This window comes from Megalobrama amblycephala, linkage group LG11, assembly GCF_018812025.1.
Source record: "Megalobrama amblycephala isolate DHTTF-2021 linkage group LG11, ASM1881202v1, whole genome shotgun sequence".
In the NCBI taxonomy this organism is placed as follows: Eukaryota; Metazoa; Chordata; class Actinopteri; order Cypriniformes; family Xenocyprididae; genus Megalobrama; species Megalobrama amblycephala.
The window spans coordinates 18,599,854-18,619,232 of NC_063054.1; the positions used below are offsets into that span (position 1 = coordinate 18,599,854).

Sequence of the window (19,379 nt, forward strand, 5' to 3'; positions counted from 1 at the left end):
AACTACCTCAATTTATGATACAGGTGTGCATTTCTGTTAATTTGTTGAAAAGACAAAGGCAACACCAAGATCCTAAAAAGTTTGTATCTTATAGTGTAGAGCAGGTAAAGCCCTAGGTAGGAGTAACATAATGGGCTTTTAAAGCCGTTGCCATCAACAATGCTATCTGGGATAGGCACATATCTCTGCAGATAAAACAAATTGCTGCCCTGTTTAGAATCAAGATTTAAGGTTGTGAACTTTGTACATTGTGTCATGTCTTTGCTGAGTTGTTTTGCCACTTGTGTGAATAGGCCTACTTCTGGATACCTGGACACATACAGTTAAGCCCAAAATTATTCATACCCAGGACAAATTTTTAATTATGGTGAATTTTTATTTGACAAATAGGCATCTTCTGGCTGGAAATGACACAAAAACATGACAAAAGAATGTAAAACATTGTGTTAAAGATACTAACTAAGAATATTAGCTGTATATATATTTAATTTTTTTTTTACATTTTGACAAAACATTGCTTGTCCACAATTATTCATACCCTTTCTCAATAATCAATGGCAAATCCTTTATTTTACATCACAGCTGTCAGTTATAAAGCTTTTTATAATTAGTGACACGTTTTTTTGCACTTTTCCACTGGGATTTTGGACCACTCCTCTTTTGCATAGATCTCCAGGTCCTTGAGGTTGGAAGGCTTCCTTGCCATCACTCTGTCTTCAGTCTTCAGTTCCACAAATTATCAACTGGATTCAGGTCAAGGGCGTTTGTTCCAGGCGCCCCCCGTAGCGTTGGTCTGGTTTCACACTCACTTGATTCTATCAAATCCTGAATGACATTTGCATCTACTGTATATGTGTTGTAAGAAGGCGGCTTTCTGAGACAGTGGATTACGAGCCATTCATTTACAGGTAGTCTCGGGTTCGGTACCCTGCTGCGCTCCTGGGTCTGCATGAAAGCTTTCACATTACCAATTTTTCATGCAAACCGTGCCCCGTTTTGAACTAAACTGCCAGTGTGAAAGCACCCTAAGTACTGATAGAGTGGATTATTAAAATCATTTAAATAGGATGTCTGATTAATTTGGGATAGGAATCTCTGTAGTTAAGGCTGGTTGGTCTGTTGTTTGGATGTGGGCGTTATATTTATTTATAACGTCTGTATATAATTAAGAGAAGGAATCAATTTAGGCAAGAATCGTGACCTACTACTAAAGCGGCCCTTCTGAGCAGTTTCCGGGATCGGGCTTTCCTTATTGATTTAATTAGCTTTTTATGTTGGATGGGATGCCAGCAGGCAGTTAAACGACCAACTGTTATTTCACTCAGAAACTTGGCAAAAGGTCTAAATCCATAATGAAAGTGCACCAGGCAGCACAACGAGAAAATTAGCTTACCGTATTCACCAAAGGTCAAAATAAATGAGGAGAGATGTTATGATGAAAAAAACAGACATTCACAGACAATTCTATCTGGCTGGGATTAGATTTCAGTGCTGTACAGTCTGAGATGTTTGAAACATTTAGCAAGCAAATTATGTAATATTAATGAAGGCTAATATTTAACTCATACATTGACAATAATTAAGTTACTGTGAGAAACACATTATTTTCGTTATGTTTTGAAAATAGTTTAAAATCAATCAAATTGTTGATAAAATTTTAGTATGAATTGTACATGTGTAAATGTATGAACAGGAGATATTGCGATAGGAGTCAAGCAATATCTCTTTCTAGCTCTTGCTCTTCCTCTTGCGCATCAAGCCCAATGCCGCTGGCAAATGTCAGGAATTGTGGTGGAATGTCAGGAGTCACGGTCTGGCTCAACCACATCTCCTCCACTGAACGGACAGGACGTGCTCGCAGGTCTGGCCCTGCACCAGGCTCCTAGCTTTAATTAAAGAGGGCTTTAGGATGTGTGCCAGAGACTTTGGAGAGTCGCCTTCATCGATCACCCTCTCCGTCTCATCTAGCTTTCCACACCCCCACAGCTTTTGAATCATCTTTGTACTCTCTTTTTATTTTTTTCATTTCACCACTCATCGTCATTGGATGATGGAGTGATGTTTTTCCCGCTGAGTATGACTAACTAGGTAGGATGGGTGAAGCAGCAGTTGCCTGCAGGCTCTGCACTGACCTTTGCTTAGATGCACTTTGTCATGAGTGTGGATGAGCCACCCACAGGGATGGAGGCCCACGATTGCTCCCTCCCTCCACCTGCAGACTTTCCCGTTGTACAAGTAGAGCAGAGGCATTCCCTACCTGCGCTTGTGATCAAACGCAAGAGGTCTGTGGCTCGGGCGACAGAGGATAAAAGTGGGGTATAGAGTGGGGGGCTTTAGGTCTGCAGAATGAAGGTCTTGGCATCTCAATATCTGCAAAATCAAAGCCAGTGATATCAACTTTTTGCTTGTGTAATATCTGATATCATTCAAGTACAAGGAAATCAGCAGATGGTACTGCAACCAAAGAGAGAGTGAGAAGAAAAAAACATGAGCCTGTACTCTAACCGAGCGCTAAGATTTAGTCTGGAGTTTAAAATTCTTGTAAATTACTTAAAAGTCCCTGACTTTGCTCCTTGTGTGGCAGTCTACCAAAAAATGTGCAGAGCTCAACTCAGATGGAGTTATTGTTTGTTTTTATATCTGGCAGCCTGTCAGTCCTCTTATTTTAAAATCAGTTTTGCCCAGGCAATCCAGAGCCATGTAACTCCATTAAACAGGAGAGCAGGTACAAAAATAGCCTAATCTAATAGGCCTGGTTTGCTCTGCCTTCATAAGACCGACCCTCTGATATGTCCGCTGCTCCTTTATCATTGACAGGAGATGATGTTATTCACATTGTACACGGTGCATCAAACCTTAACTTTGGATTACAATATTGTTTTCATTTGGTGTTTTTTCTTATAAGGCATTTAGTGTAAGTTTTAGTGTAGCTGTTGAAACATAGATTGATCAAATAAATTAAGCCTAAGAGTTTATTTTAAAAACAATAAACTGACCATACTGACCATAACGACGCCAAACTTTTGGATGGTAGTGTATGTTCACACATATTTGTAAAATATTTTATTTTATGCAGTGTAGAATATATAATACATAGAAATGGATGTCAATTGAACATTCATTCTAATTTTGTAAACAAGATGCATTTTCAATGATCTTATCAAAGTTTAAAGGGATAGTTAAGCCAAAAATGCTTAAAACTTATCCTCATGTTGATCCAAACCTGTATGGCTTAATGTAAAAAAGAAGATATTTTGAAGAGTGTTTCTCTTTTTATCCATATAATGGACTGAATTGACTTTCATTGTATGAACAAACAACACAGAGACATTTTGATCTTTTTGATCGACATGAGGGTGAGTTTAAGTATTTTAATTATATAAATTAATATAGCTTCAAAACATAAAAGCAAGTAGTAATGGGGAGGGGGGCATATTACAAGCCATAAACAAAGAGTGCTTTCAGTATTTAAAGAGTATCTGAACATTTTCTATTCAAGAGCTGTGAGTCACTTTTCTCTTTCTCAGATTTACTGTTTGATTATTACTGATGACATAGACAGTGGGAGATCTAATAAGCTGCATTCACACTAATGCACAGATCTCCTTTGAAATATAAGATGTGGTTTGTCCTGTATGTTTAATATCTTAAGGGCACAAAACGATTATTTTCTAAATGCTGATAAAAAATTATTGAGACATGATGCCATTTCCATTAACGGATGTTATGCGACTAAAACTCTCGTGACGAATCATTTTCCTCTCGCGATAAGTCATTTTCCAAAAGATATTTCTATGAGAGCTTTATTTTGAGTGTAATATTTGCCACGGCTTCTAGAAGCCCTTCTCACTCATATGCTTCCCTGGGTGCTTCTCAATACTCCAATGGATGCTTCCTCATTTCTTCGCTTCTCTGCCTGTGACCTGGAAAATGATCAAAGAAAATCTCAAAAGCCATTTTAATTCTATAAATGCCATTTCAATTCTATAAATTCACAGCGAGGAGGTGAGGAAGCTTCCTGAGGAGCTATGAGAGAGGATGCACAGTTGCATAGACATGTAATACTATTAGTTTCTATATTAAGTATTAATTGTTAATAGATTAATACTATTAGTATTAGATGTCAAACTTTAAGGGTTCCCAGATCCCTCGAAGATCAAGAATATAACAATATATAAATAAGATTTCCTTTCTTGCATCGATTTTATTTATTTATTTTTTTTAGTGAACTATCCATTTAAGAGTCTAAAAGCCTCCTATTGGACCACGGTGTCCCTTTTCCCATGCATGTCCCACATATTCCCTACAAATGCACAAGGGTCTAATTACTGAGTTCACTCAAGCTAGACACTCTTTGCCACTGGAGTTCATCTCTTTGGGGCAGTCATCTTTTCTCTGTAAGCACATAGCGTGTGTTTGGCCATTTGAGACTAAAGAGTCTTCCGAGGACAGGCCTTGTCTTCCAGGCAGCCACTACACTCATTATTGAATATTAGTCATTTCACTCTTTGCTGCAAGTTATCAGACTGAGAACACGTGCAGAAGACACTGTGGGCCCTATACAAGCAGACAGATTTTGAAATAAGGGGAAGTAAAGTCACAGCTGGGAAATGTTCTTGCTTTTTAAAGTCTTAATGTATTAACATTAAAGTTGTGTAATCAACCAGTATACATTCTCATGTAGATGTTTTAACAAATGGGCAAGTCCAATATGATATTTAAATAAGGTCACTGAGGTCATCTTCGCACTCATCTTGACCCGTTCACTTGCCCTTAATCTTTCTGCCTTCTCTATAATGTATTTTGATTTCCGGCTGTGTCGTAGTTCATCTGTAAAGAATCTGACTTGGTAATCAATATAAGAGTTACTTTCTGCTCTGTTGAATTATTTCCGCAGTTATGCGTTTGTGTTTTTCCGTCCGTTCGGGGTCATCAATCAGGATGATAAACAGCAAAAGAGAAGCCCATCTGAAGTTGCTGATGCATTGGTCTCGACCCAGGGGAGAATTATTCAGTGATTTATACTCCAAAGCTGCTGGCTAATACCTCACAGCCCTTTAATTAATGGGAGGTTTGAGAGAATAATGAGGAGTAACAAAGTGATGTTTGTAGTATTTCTCCTGTGTAACAGTGTACCAGTGCTCTTTTACATTAAAATAATGCTGATTCTCGTGCTGAAGACTGTGCTCAACTGGTAAGAACTCTAAACTAGAGATGCACCGAGACAAAATTTGTCAGCCGATACCGATAGCTGATTATTCAGCTTTAGGGATGGTAAGATTCACCGATTCGCATTGGTGCATCGGCATAAAAGTTAACGATGTGATGCATCGATTTAAAAAGTGTGCATCGGATACAAGTTGACATTTGTATCGCGATGCATCGTTTCTAACATATTTGCATCGGTTTATTTATATATATTAGTAGATGCGCTATACGTTTATTATTTAGAAAGTGAATAATAATTTGTGAACATTATTTTATATGTAGATGGATTTCTCCTCTGTTTCTCAAGCGCGTTCTCTCATCACCACTGCTGCTACGTGAATATGACTTATCACAACACTACGGAGACCGAGGCATGTCCTGAGAGTCACATAGAATATAGATTAACTTAAGTTAATTTATGATTTGCTGTCTGACTGAACCAAAGAAGTAAAAGCAAACTATCTGTACCATATTTAGGTCCCTTTGATTTCCGTGTTGCAGAAAACATGGACGTAATCGTGGAATCCATTCATAAAACTGAATTTACTGTATAATGTGGAATGTCACAGAATTTGTCAAATTTTGGATGAATAAATCAAAAGTAGGTGTGTACAATTAAATCAAATCGTGATTTGTTATTAAACCACAAAAAGACTCTTTGAATATGATTCCAGCATGTTCTGCTTGAATGCTGCAGATGCGCGAATATGTGTACTACACATACTGAAGTACACATGACGCTCGCAGTGTTTTTTCCAGTGTATTCATCTGACAACATGAACACAAACTCCACAGCTGCTCTGAGAGTCACTTCATGAGCATTTTACTGTTTAATTTTTAGAAAAAATTATTGTCATATCATATACACACACAGAAACTTCAAGATCACGGCAACCCGTCAAAATAAAAGTTTGGTTTAACTTGTAACAGAAGTATAGCCCTATTACTATTGTAGTACTATGCACTACTATTGTATTACTATTGTATGGTATAATGTATGCCTTAATGTAATACTACTAATAATAATAATAACACAAAATTAATTATTACAATACAAATACAATACAAATAATAATACAATAATAAATATTATTAAGATTTTGGAAGGAATAATCACAATTTTTCATCCATGTTTTAATTTGGAAAAAAATACATAAAATAGAATTTGAGAAAAAATAAAAAGTTTAGAGCATTATATATTGAATTGCATAGCATCATATTTCTTTCCATTGCATCGTATTGCATTAAATCGCATTGTGTTGAATCTAATCGAAATCGGATGCATCGTAATAGGGGTAAATCGTATTGCATCACATCGGTAGCTGCTTCATATCTATCTTTAATGTATCGTATTGTTGGCTATGCATTGAGATGCGTTTCGCATCTGCCTCAGTTATGGAGATGCACATCCCTATTCAGAATGATATCTGCTAATCCCAATAGTTGTGTGTGTGTGTGTGTTTTGATAGATAATGTAAAAAAGTCAAAGACAATATGAGGGTTAAAGGAAAAAAAATCTCTTCCAACTAATGATGTAAACTAAACAGGGAAATATAACAACAGAGCCCAAACTATTATATTCAACTGCTATTTATTTTCAGACATAATTATGCTATAAATAAATGCTATATATTTTTAAAATACTAAATATATATTAAATGCTTTTATCAGCCGATACTGATGATTGGCCCATACATCTGTGCATCCCTATTCTGAACCTTTCTTAAAATTTTAAAATATATTAAAATAGAAAACAGTTATTTTAAATTTCACAATATTACTGTTTTTACTGTATTTTGGATCAAATAAATGGAGTCTTGGTAAGCATAATGTAATAATGCTGATGTAAAAGGGGTACAAGACTGGTGTTTTCATTCCTGTCGCTATCATACAGACAGTATTTGAGCCGCTATTGAAAGCTGTTGTATGAACACTGTCAAAAGCCTTAGTTTCAGAACAAATACAACTGAATCTGAGGCTCAATTCTCAAAAGTATTTAGACAGAAAGGCAAAAAGTGGCAGAAAAGGAGCTATAGAGTGGTGAAAAGTGAGAAGACTAAGAGCTAGAGGAAGGGAGAGTGAGAGAGGAGAGGCAGTAGCCCTGTGTGCTCATGAGGGCAATGAACTTGTTAATTAGCCTTCTCCTGTGCATTTTTATAAGTACCATTAAATCTGCTCAGTAAAGCAGGGTGCCACTATCAGTTCCCAACCAGAGAAAACTCATCTGAACTTTAAAGTGGAGGGGAAGGTAGAGCAGCCTGAAGCACTAATATGTTTCTGGATGAGACGGCTGTGTAATGGTCCAAATAAAGCGCCTCTCAGATATGGAATGATAAATGGAGTAGAGCAGAATGCTGCAGCCTTGTGATTGGGCCATCAAGCAGTATTGGTGTGAGAGGCCAGTTTAGGAGTGATAATAGTAAAAGTACTGTTCTCTACATTAGGGATGGGTGGGATGATCAAAAATGGTTAAGATACACTCCTGATCCAAAGCCTGAAGTCTGGAACCCATGGACGTGACCAAAGCCTGGGATTCCTCCTTTGTGATGCTTTGCCAGGCCTTTACTGCGTCTAAGGCCTCTTCAGTTGTTGTTTGTTTATGGGTATTTCTGCCTTTAGTTTTGTCTTCAGCAAGTGAAACGCATACTCGATTGGGTTGAGATCATGTGACTCGGCCATTGCAGTATATTCCACTTATTTTCTTTCAAAAATAAAAAAATTAAAAAAAATAAAGTTGTTATTATTATTATTAACTCCTGGGTTACTTTTGCAGTGTGTTTTGGGTCATTGTCCATCTGTGCCATGATCCACTGCTCAATCAGCTTTGCTGCATTTGACAGAATCTGAGCAGACAGTATATCCCTGTACTCTTTAAAATTCATCTGGCTGCTTCTTTCTTCTGTCACATCATCAATAAACACCAGTGACCCAGTGCCACTGGAAGCCTTGCATCCCCATGCCATCACACTGCCTGTGTTTTTTTCGGATGATGTTGTATGCTTTGTATCATAAGCTGTTCCAAGCTTTCTCCATACATTTTTCTTCCTGTGATTCTGGTACAGGTTGATCTTTGTTTCATTAGTCCAAAGAGTGCATTTCCAGAACTGGGCTGGCTTCTTTTATTATTATTTTTATTATTATTATTCTTGAGGCTTATGAATGGTTGCACCTTGTAGTGAAGCCTCTGTATTTGTTCTTGTCTTCTCTTGATTGTAGACTTTGACAATGACACACCTACCTCCTGGAGAGTGTTCTATAATGGGGGTCCTGGGGTTTTTTCTTTACCATGGATAGGATCCTGCGTTCATCTACCACAAACTGTTGATTTGGCCACTCCTAATGTTCCTGCTATCTCTCTGATTTGTTTTGTTTTTGAAGCTTAACGATGGCCTGTTTCACTTGCAGGGAGAGCTCCTTTGACCTCATCATGTGGGTTGACAGCAACCAGATGTTTCCAAATGCAAATTTTAAATAGGGTTGGGCATTGACACAAATTTCACTATTCAATTCGATTTCAATTCACAAGATTGCAATTCGATACGATTCAGTTAGATTTGTATTGAATAGATTAATTGGGGCCTATCAGGTACAGTAGATGGCAAATTTCCTCAAGGAAAAAAAATCTAACTATAGTGTAAACAGGGAACCCCAGTTGGTACATCACTATAATATTAAAGGTTGAAATGAACTGATTTGTAGGCTATTTTTCTAGCTGGCTAATGAGCTGGCCTTTCTGAGGTAAATGTAAAATACATGAAATTTGTTTTCAAGCTGTTTTATTGACATCTTTCAACATACCTTCTGATTTTCATTCATGTTTAATTCATGCTGTAAATATTAGTAAAGTGGAAGAGATGATCTGTAAATGTGCGCTCTGCCCTGACACTTTGCTTAAACTGAGGCATTATCTGTCACGCCAAATTAAAGAGCGCCAAACTGTATTTGTTTGAATTTCATAATAAAATTGACAGAAATTGAATGCTGAGACTTTGTTTCATATCAGAAGTAACAAAGCACAAAACTTACTGCAATTTATTGGATGGGAGGTATGCTACAAATCTCAGTTCATTCATCAACTGAAAACATTTGAAAGATCTATTCTTGGGATTTAAGAATCGATATTGCTTCTTCAAACTGAGAATCGATTATAATTGAAAAATCAATTTTTTAACCCAGTCCTATTTTTAACACTGTCTCTCTTCCAGTGGCTCCCTCCACTGTATCCCCCATAATACCCTGGAGGAGAGAGATGGAGATCTTAGTTCTGGGGACAGTAAGCTGTGCATCTGTGGTCTTCCTCCTCCTGACTGTCATCATTTGCTACAAGGCCATCAAGAGGTAAGACTCAATAGTTTTAGATATTTTATGCCAACTTCAGTTGATTCTACTTGTCATCATTTTCAGAAACGTGTCTAAAATAAACTGAAATTAGTAAAATGTGAGAATTGGGTAAATATAAATGTTATGAACTATCCCTTTAGGTCAATGTTGACTTCCTTTTTTAAAGCACCAAACAAGCCTACAGGTAAACAAAGAAGATTCCATTAACGTTTTATCTGTGTCAGCTTCACGCTTCCTTAATGTAGCAAGATAAGGCAGAAAAGATGATATCTTCTTATCTGAAACATGAATTGTGAATGTTGTTATTTTAGTTGAACTGACATGAAGCTGTAGTCTTCCTACATGACAATGATTTATTCACTACTGTCACTGTGAAGGAATTTCCCTTGTGGTGATTTTGAGTGGCACAATATATCGCAATATGCAATATTATAGCTTTTTTAAAAAAAATTTATTTGTTTATATATATTTTCTGGCTGTATAAATAAGAGTTACAGTGTAGTCGGCAGACACAAAGATAAAGGAGATTCAAAAACAAAACAGGCTTTATTAATAATCCACATACTCTGAATGAACACACAGGAGAATAACACAAACCACACGATGCATAAACGAGAACTGACCAAGAACAACTGAAACACAGTGCTATATAAACAGGGGTAGAACATTTTTGAAAATGACCAAAACGCATCTTAATACCAGGTGTAAATAGGGCCGGAGTATTAATTAAAGGAAAGCTATTGCAAAATTAACTTTTATAAAGTGTTTGAACACAGATGTCTGTCCACAGTGTGTGTAAACAACCAGCCTATAATGGTAAAAATCCACCCACTCCTTTTTTCTTAATCCCCATAAATCATAAACAGTCTCTCCAAACGACTGGTTCCAGATTTCCCCCTACTCTTACGTAAGTGAGTTATGTAAGCCCCGCCCATGACTGGTGATGGAATGTGCCCAATTAGCTTAGCTCCTCCTCTGAGTGAACTGTACACAGTCCTCAATGTTTAACTCCTCTCTAGAGCATTTAGCAGCAGCATTGAAGTAAAAAATTTATTCTTATTAAAGCTACTAAAGTTATTTAATCAAGAGCAGTGAGTGATTTGTTTGGTTTATATTAACAGCATATACAGCAATAGGTACTGTATTTTACGCTGCTGTCACTTTAATAGACAGATCTAATATACACATGCGATTTCTTTCCCTGTTGTTTACATTCACAGACATAATTGACTGTGTGAACATTGTTTTTGACATAACCTTGTGTGTATTTGATAGTTTAAGAGCAATAAGACATGTAAAAGAAATCAGTTTAATACTCACAGCATGCGCCAACTTACAGCCAGCTTTCTGAGCACGTGCTTCGGATGTGTTATGGCTTCAAATCACATGCAAATAATTACCTTTCGTGATGACAAAGAACTGCAATATCTTGTAAAAAGTGGCCAGTTGGCAAAAAAATGCATTCTTCACTATTGTTGTCATTATTAGTTTATTTAACATACAATACACATCCATGAAGTCTAAAACAAGAAGGCCATAGCCTTATGAAAAAGAGAAAACACGTGAACATCGCAGTTGCGTTGGTTGCTTGCATTCCTCTGTGGTTGGCTTGTCTGCAGGTATTACAATATTGCGGTTATCGCAACAGCCCTAATGTGTTTTGCACTGATGGCGCAGTAGAATGCATTGCGTGGTGTGTCAGCCTTAAGCTGCTCTTTTGGTTTGGTACCAGTGACATGCCGTCAAGGGAAAACTGAGAGGCCTGTCAAATCGGCAGCAGACAGGGAAGGGGCCTCAGACAGCCAAAATCACTTACACAGCAAAAAAGGATAGAGGCTCCCAAACTCTCTCACTCTGGGCTATACTATGATAACACAATAACTTATTTTACATTGTGTTGTATCATATCCAATTTATTTTTCTTTTAGGTAATCATAAAATGTGTAAGGTTGATGGCACAAAATTGACCTTTAATATATGCTACCATTATATCACTTTCTGCAGTATCTTCAACACTTTTTTGTCTATTTTTATGAGCTGTAGTTTTAACTCAAACATTTTTGGCTACATCACATTTTGTGAAAACCTGACAATGAAATGAAATCCCATATGATGTCAAGACTGGCCATAATGAGAAGTTGGACACGAGAGCCACTGAGCTATCATGGAGTTTTATTTGCATTAGTACAGCATGCCACTGTAACTTTTGACCATTTATTATTAGGATTTATTGCTACAGGTGTTACAGAAACAAAACATTTCTCCTCCTTATATTTGTTATAGTTCCCTTTCAAGGGAACTTGCACTGCGTAATCGCTATGGGAAAGCCTCTGCGTGATTGCGTCATGAAGCACTTATGAAATCAGTCCAGTGGGGTGACGGAACGTCATAGGCGGGTGATGTCACTGACCAGGAAATATAAAGCCTACCCGAAAACACTCTCATTCAGCTTCTGTGCCTTCAGCTTCTGTGCCTTCAGCAAGCGCTACATGTGAAATCGTTTGTCCCATTTATTGTTGTCTGTCTACTAATATATTATGGCGAGCAAACAGCATTTCAGAAAGTGTGTTTTCCCTGCATTTTGGGGAGAGATACACACCAGATGTGTGTTGTTTGTTTGGGGGTGCAGCATGCTCAGGCAGCTTTTGAGGAAGTTGCTTGTGAGCATTGTGATTTTCTTCATGAGGCTGCACTCCCGCTGAGCCCTCTTTGAGGAGGGTGGCTCAGCTCGCGTTCCTCGCGACTTGGGTTCCACTTCTGCCGAGGCAGACCAGCGCCTGATGTCGTGGGGTTCGCAAAATTAATCTAACAGAGGGTTTTTGAGACGGGCACTGCCCTATCTCAGCCCTCACCTGTTGGATTTAACGTCTCTTTTCGGAGTCAGGAAGCACGCGCTGCGGTTTCTTTCTCTCCAGTTGAGACAGCTGCACTGATGACATCCAGTTCTGAGGATTTGTTAGTGTGGAAACAGGTTAAGCTGAAAACTCGCTACTTCAGTTTTCTTGTTAGTGAGGAGTTTGTGGAGGTGTTCACTCGTGCTTGATTTTAATATTGAAATCAACCGAGAAACAAGAGCTGCAAGTCAAAGACAAATTAGATGAAAGTTTTCCATCTAGATAAGCTCAACCTCCACATCGCGGCTTACCGTTTTTCCCGACCTCCACACTGAGGTGTCGGGGTCATGGAATAAGCCTTTCTCATACCATATATTTTATATCATGTGATGTGTAGGGTATGAGAAAGCACAGTTATGGTGGCTGCTGGGCGGGGAGCCGAGGCCGACTATGAACTTCTCACACAGACAACACCAGACAGAGCGTTGCTACCTGTACTCCCCCTCCAAGGAGTTGGGAGGCGGGGCAACGCTCGCAGGCAAAGTCCTCGAAAGGGAAAGACAGATCTGAGGACCGTTGTTGCTGCTAAGAGCTTCGCCGGAACCGAAGCCAGACAGCGTTCACCACTTCATACGGTGCCTGTCTGCCTTTCGGTGCCCCCACAGGGCATTGTGCTGGCCGCACAAAACACATCAGGGCCCAGCCTCGAGAGGCTGGTTCCCTGAGTAGTTTTTTCCCTCCAAAGCCAGATGGCGCTCAACTCATCATATGGTGCCTGTCTGCCTTTGGTGCCCTCAGGGGGGCGCTCTGCCAACCCCGGCACAACGCCGGGCACAGTAATTCCCCGCGAGTCACTCGAGGGTGGCTCGCGCTCTCTGTGGCAGCCAAGCCAGTTGTTCCCTGCCGGTGTGCCGATTCAGGGCATTGTGCTGGCTGTCCAAAACACATCAGGAGCCAGTCTCGAGAGGCTGGTTCCCTGAAAAAAAAAAAAAAAAAAACCTGAGGGTGGTCCCCCCCAGAGTCAAACGGCGTTCACCTCTCTCAACAGTGCCCGTCTGTCTTCGGTGCCCTCAGGGGGGCGCTCTGCTAATCCCGCCGCAATGCCGGGACGCAGTGGTTCCCCGCTCGTGCAGCCAAGCCAGTTGTTCCCTGCCGGGGTTCCGCTTCAGGGCACTGTGCTGGCTGCCCATATTTTACCAGAGGACAGCCTCGAGAGGCTGGTAGCCTTAGTACCAGCTCTGAGGACCACTTATCTAGGCTTGGTATGGGATTTGGTGATTATGCGCGCCCGTATATCTCCGGCTCGCATAACATCAATTCTCACTAACATCTCAAGACATAAAGCTAGGCCAGTCACTCACAGTTCAGAGACTGTTAGGTCTTAGGGCAGCAGCGTCCAACATGGTACCTTTTGGCCTGTTGAACATGAGACCACTACAGTGGTGGCTCAAAAAAAAGGGGTTCTCACAGAGGGGGAATCTTTTTCGTATGATCATAGTCACACGGCGATGCTTACATGCTCTAGTCATATGTAAGCAACCTTGGTTTCTGTCCCAGGGACCTGTGCTGGGGGCTCTCGGTTGTTGTGTCATGCTAACGACAGATGCATCCCTCACGGGCTGGGGGGCGATCATAAGTGGTCGCTCGACTCGAGGTCTGTGGCAGGACCATCATCTTTCATGGCACATAAAACTGCCCGGAGATGATGGCGGTATTTCTAGCTCTGAAATATTTCCTTCCAGACCTCAGGGACCATCATGTGTTCGATCAGACAACACATTGGTGGTCTCATATATAATTCATCAGGGGGGGTCTGAGGTCACGCCCCTTATACAAGCTGGTGAATTGGATCCTCCTGTGGTCCCAAGGGAAACTGCTCTCCCTCAGAGCAGTATATATCCCAGGGTACCTGAATGTGGGAGCAGACATCCTGTCGAGGCAGGGGCCGAGGCCCGGGAAATGGAGACTTCACCCCGAGGTGGTGAAGTTCTCTTATGGGAGAACTACGGCGAAGCCCAAGGGCATCTGTTTGCATCTCGAGAGACGACTCACTGTCCACTGTGGTTCTCAATGTCAAACCCAACACCTCTTGGGCTGGACGCTATGGTACAGCTGTGGCCGAGGCTACCGCTGTACGCATTTCTGGAGAGAGTTTGCCGGGACGGGGCCCGTCTGCTATTAGGAGTATGGTTCTCGGACCTGGTATTTCTTGACAGGTCTCCGATGGAGATTCCGATCAGGAAGGACCTTCTCTCTCAGGCGGGCGGTCTAATACTGCACCCCCGCCTGGAGTTATGGAAGCTGTGGGCGTGGCCTCTGAGGGGGCACAGCTCATAGATTCTGGTCTCTCAACTGAGGTTGTTGAGACTATTCTCCAATCCAGAGCTCCCTCCACAAGGAAACTCTATGCCTTGAAGTGGAGATTTTTCAATTCTTGGTGTGGAAATCACCAGTGGGATCCAGTCAACTGCCTGGTTAGAGAAATATTGGAGTTCCTGCAGTAAAGATTTCCTTCAGGGTTATCCCTCTCCACGCTAAAGGTGTATGTGATGGCCTTATCTGCTTACCACGCTCCTTTCAGTGGGGTATCTTTGGGGAGACACCCGCTCATCACTCGTTTCCTCCATGGCACTTTGAGGCTTAGACCTGCAGTTTGTACCAGAGTACAGCTTGGGTTTTTGGCCATTGTGTTACAAGGCCTTTCTATGGCCCCCTTTGAGCCTATCGAAGAGATTCCAGAGAATTTCTCAAACTTAGACAGTGTTCCTCCTTGCTATTATGTCTCTCAAGCGAATTGGAGACATTCAACCCCTGTCGGTATCTCCATTGTGCTTCAAATTTGCATAGGTCCTCACTAATACTGTGAGACCTATTGTACTGTAGACCTTCTGTCCTCCATTTATGACGACGGACCAGGAAAAGCTTATCTGCTGTGCCCAGTTTGAGCACTGGATGCTTATCACCACAGAGCTATGCCATGTGGACTAAGTCTAATCAAATCTTTGTATGTTTGGGTCACCTAAAAAGTGTACCCTGCATCCAAGCAGAAAACAAGCAAGTGGGTGGTCGAGGCCATCTCACTGGCTTATGAGTCGGCTGGTCAGCCTTCACCTTTGGCTGTTAGCCCACTCTACGAGGAATATGGCAAAATGTTGGTGATGCGGCAGGCTGGTCCTCACCACTCACATTCATGGGGTTTATGAACTAGACCTCAGCTCCACTTCAGGGGCGCAGGTGTTACTGTGAGTTGTGCGCAAACGGTCACTTGCTCATATGGCGACGTTGGGATTGTCGTTCCCATAGCGATTATGCAGCGGGAGTTCCCTATTCAGGGAACATCTCGGTTACGTATGTAACCTTAGTTCCCTGAATAGGGAACGAGACGCTGCATTGCCTTGCCATATTCCCGGCATGCCCGTAAGCACCTTGCTTCAGGATTCAGAAGCTGAATGAGAGTGTTTTCGGGTAGGCTTTATAGTTCCTGGTCAGTGACGTCACCCGCCTATGACGTTCCGTCACCCCATTGGACTGATTCCATAAGTGCTTCACGACGCAATCACGCAGAGGCGTTCCCATAGCGATTACGCAGTGTCTCGTTCCCTATTCAGGGAACTAGGGTTACATACGTAACCGAGATGTTTTTGGGTGCTCATTGTGAAATATACTAAATATTAACAACAATTTGCAAAAGTGAGTTGACTCAGGTTTGTAATAAATCGTTATATGCTTCATCCATTGTTGGAGTTGATATCATCAGCATTGCTTAATGCTGCAAAATCAAGTTGTAAATAGAAACCTTTGACACTCCCAGGAGTGCAAACACCAAATCTCTTTTGCAAATATGCTATTATTATGGGGAAAACTGATCCTAGACTAGCAGTTATGGGTACTTTTCACTCTAAATACAATCAGAATCAGCAGCAGTCCGTGGTCTGAGTGAGAAAATTCCATGCTAGTCTCAAGTCTGTGACCAGGGGAAGGCTAAGCCTTGCCCAGATCTACACATGCTCCACCTATGCGCACGCTGCCGACACAGGTAACTGACCTAACACAAAATAGATTTCTTTATGTACATAATTATTAAGCATGAATATATATATATATATAGAGAGAGAGAGAGAGAGAGAGAGAGGAATTGATTTGAATATACAATAAATATTACAATACATTAGGGCTAGACGATTAATCGAAAAGTAATCGAAACCGAAATTCAGAACCTCTAACCGATGTAATTTTCCCATGTCGGTTATTTAGGTTTTTTAATCCTGTTAATACTTTCCCCTTAAAACCATACTACCGCATGTGTAGTCATGTGACTCGCGTCATGCCCCGCGGCATGGAAGCAACACGGAGACGAGTCAACACAAACAGACAGCGCACGAGCGGCCGGTGGGCCCTAAAGTGAGATCGTTTTCACTCTTCACTAAACTTTGTTGTATGTGTTTTAAGGCTTGCCAGTTTGAACATTCAAGCGATTTTACTATTATTATTATTATTATTATTGTTATAGTATTATTATATTGAGCTACTGCACTCGTGCAGCTGCAAACAAACAAACAATCAAACAAATAATCGTTCATTAATCGTAATCAAGGTAAATTGTTCAATTAATTGAGATTTTGATTTAAGGTCATAATCGTCCAGCCCTACAATACATACAAGCCCCTATTATTATACTGCACTATATTGTATTAAAAAGGTTTTACCATGCGTCATTTTGCTCAGAGTGACAGTGTAAATGCTTGGAGATAAAGCTTCATGTCTTTAAATCCATATGTGAAGCATGTATATTATTTCCTGAAATATTTTTGTTGACCAACATACACTTCAGACTCTTAAGATCTTGGAAATCTTAAAAGCTTAAAAAGCTTCAGGTCAGCTCAAATTCTGTGGCTCTTTACTAGCATGACAGTTTGTGTATGAATTAAATGTTATTTGTAAATATTGTTGAGCTAATTATAATCTAACGTTTTAGTCGTTATTTTTTCTGCTTCGAAATGCATTCTGTTAATGAAAACACTGTTAAATCGTTTACAGTTCCTGTACGAATAAAAACAGTATTATATAACACAACATAATTACGTAACCACAATGAATAAATGTACATGGCGAATTGAGTTGTATGCACATGCCTTACAAAGCATAAATCTGCATTCAGATTTCAGAATAATTATTTTGACATTTGTAATAGAAATGTTGAGGTGTCTCGTCCGTCAGCTGATCTGATATTCACTACTGTAATGAAGATACAACTTTTAATAAAAAGTAGGGGAAATTCCCGTTTAAATGTTTAGGATGTTCAGATATAAAAACGCCCACTCGTTAGGTAATGTTTTCATTAAAATCAAATGATTTCCTATTAATTCAATAGAATGTGAGGGAATACTAGAGAATACCAATAACCACACTAGAGAAAACCCTTAACCAGAACACTCTTAATGTGGTGGATCAACACAGAAGGCAACCAACAGATATCATCCATAAAACATAGAATGTTCATTTTTGACTGATGAGTCTTATGCAAGTGATAACAAGGTTATTCCCATGACCAAAAGGGAGAGAAATTACTGCATTAATTATTGACCATTTGGCATCCAGGACCAGAACTGATTGCTTCTCCCTCCAAAGAACAGAATCCATGCGGTAACCATCACTGGACTATATCTGGCCTGGTTCGTGTCATCCTGAAGCAACTCTCATTAAATTGATACTATTCAGATTTTCCAGTGAAACTAAGTGGAGGTCGAATCCAAGCTGTTAATGTTAAAACATTCCAGTCTTCTGGAAATTAATCTTTTATTTATGAAAGCTGTGGAACATCCCCTCCTGGCTATTAAACAGGGACTTTTTATGCGCTCTCTGTTTTGGAATCATTTCACTTGGTGAATTCGTTTGTTACACATTGCCTCTTTTTTGCCTGAGAACTTGGTATAAGGAAGCCAACTCCCAAAGGAAAACCCAGCTGGCAGCTATTTCTCCACTAATGAGCTTGCCCAGTCTGCCAAAATGAAGAGAGAGAGACATGTTTAATGCCTTCCTTTATATGCATGCGAACACATCATTTAGCTATGCCCAATGACCGATGCACCCCAAATGGTGCTTCTTCAAACACTCGCTAAAATGTCCCAGTGAAGGCTTGGATTATTACACCAATCATTGCTTTATGGCTTCTGCATGCTGAAGACCGGTGCGGCTCACTTATTGTAATGAGTTTAATGGAATTAGAGGCACTGGAGGGGAAAGCTAAAGCAGTTTTGTTGAACAGTTGCTCAGTGCATATAGTGAAGAATAGATTTTAGAGGAGAGAAATGTGGTGCTTTGTGATTTTTGACCGCTGTAAACAAATGATAAAGCATCCCGGTCATTGAACAATAGTGCAATTATGATAACGAAGACTCTAAACAAACGTACGTTCAGAACCCTCAGTCTGGATAGGACGTGCAAACTTCAGTCTGTCTTTTTTCTCCTCTTAGCTCTGCTGAGCATGCGGCACTGTTAAATGCTGTCATGCATAGTTACAGTCAACACATCTTAAAATAACTTTTTGGTTGAACATATATCACATTTGAAATGCTGATTAGACTCAGGCTTGGATTTGAAGTGCTCTAAGAGACAATGGGGCTAAGAAGGCTACGATTTTCTTTGAAATATTAACGTTCATAACAATAGTGCTGTGATCATGTGTAAAATGTATTTGCAAAATTATGCACTATCAGCCTTTGTTTTTTTATCACCAGGGTAAAAATATGCACATACACCATGGATGACTTTTCTTATTGATAAATTTTTTAGTGTATTAGTTGCACTTGTGTTTGAAAATGATTAATGTTTGTAGGCAGTTCTGTTATTGGGCAACTTCTGTTATGAGGTACCTTTTGAACTCTCTCTCTCTCTCTCTCTCTCTTTAATGCCTGTGTTGTAATGTCTATAAAAGAGTATACAAGACTTTCATAAATATGCTCTGGTTAAGCTCAGGAACTTAAATAAGAACCATGG

The 19,379-nt window shown here is 40.0% G+C and overlaps 1 protein-coding gene across 2 annotated transcripts in view; it reads left to right on the forward strand.

Annotated features, from left to right (window-relative positions):
• Nucleotides 1-19,379, forward strand: part of prima1 (proline rich membrane anchor 1) — a 52,201-nt gene that overhangs the window by 12,132 nt on the left and 20,690 nt on the right. For both annotated transcript variants that reach the window (XM_048206534.1, XM_048206533.1), the window contains exon 3: nt 9,414-9,546. In XM_048206534.1, coding sequence (XP_048062491.1) covers nt 9,414-9,546 — 133 coding nt within the window. The remainder of the gene's footprint in view (nt 1-9,413; nt 9,547-19,379) is intronic.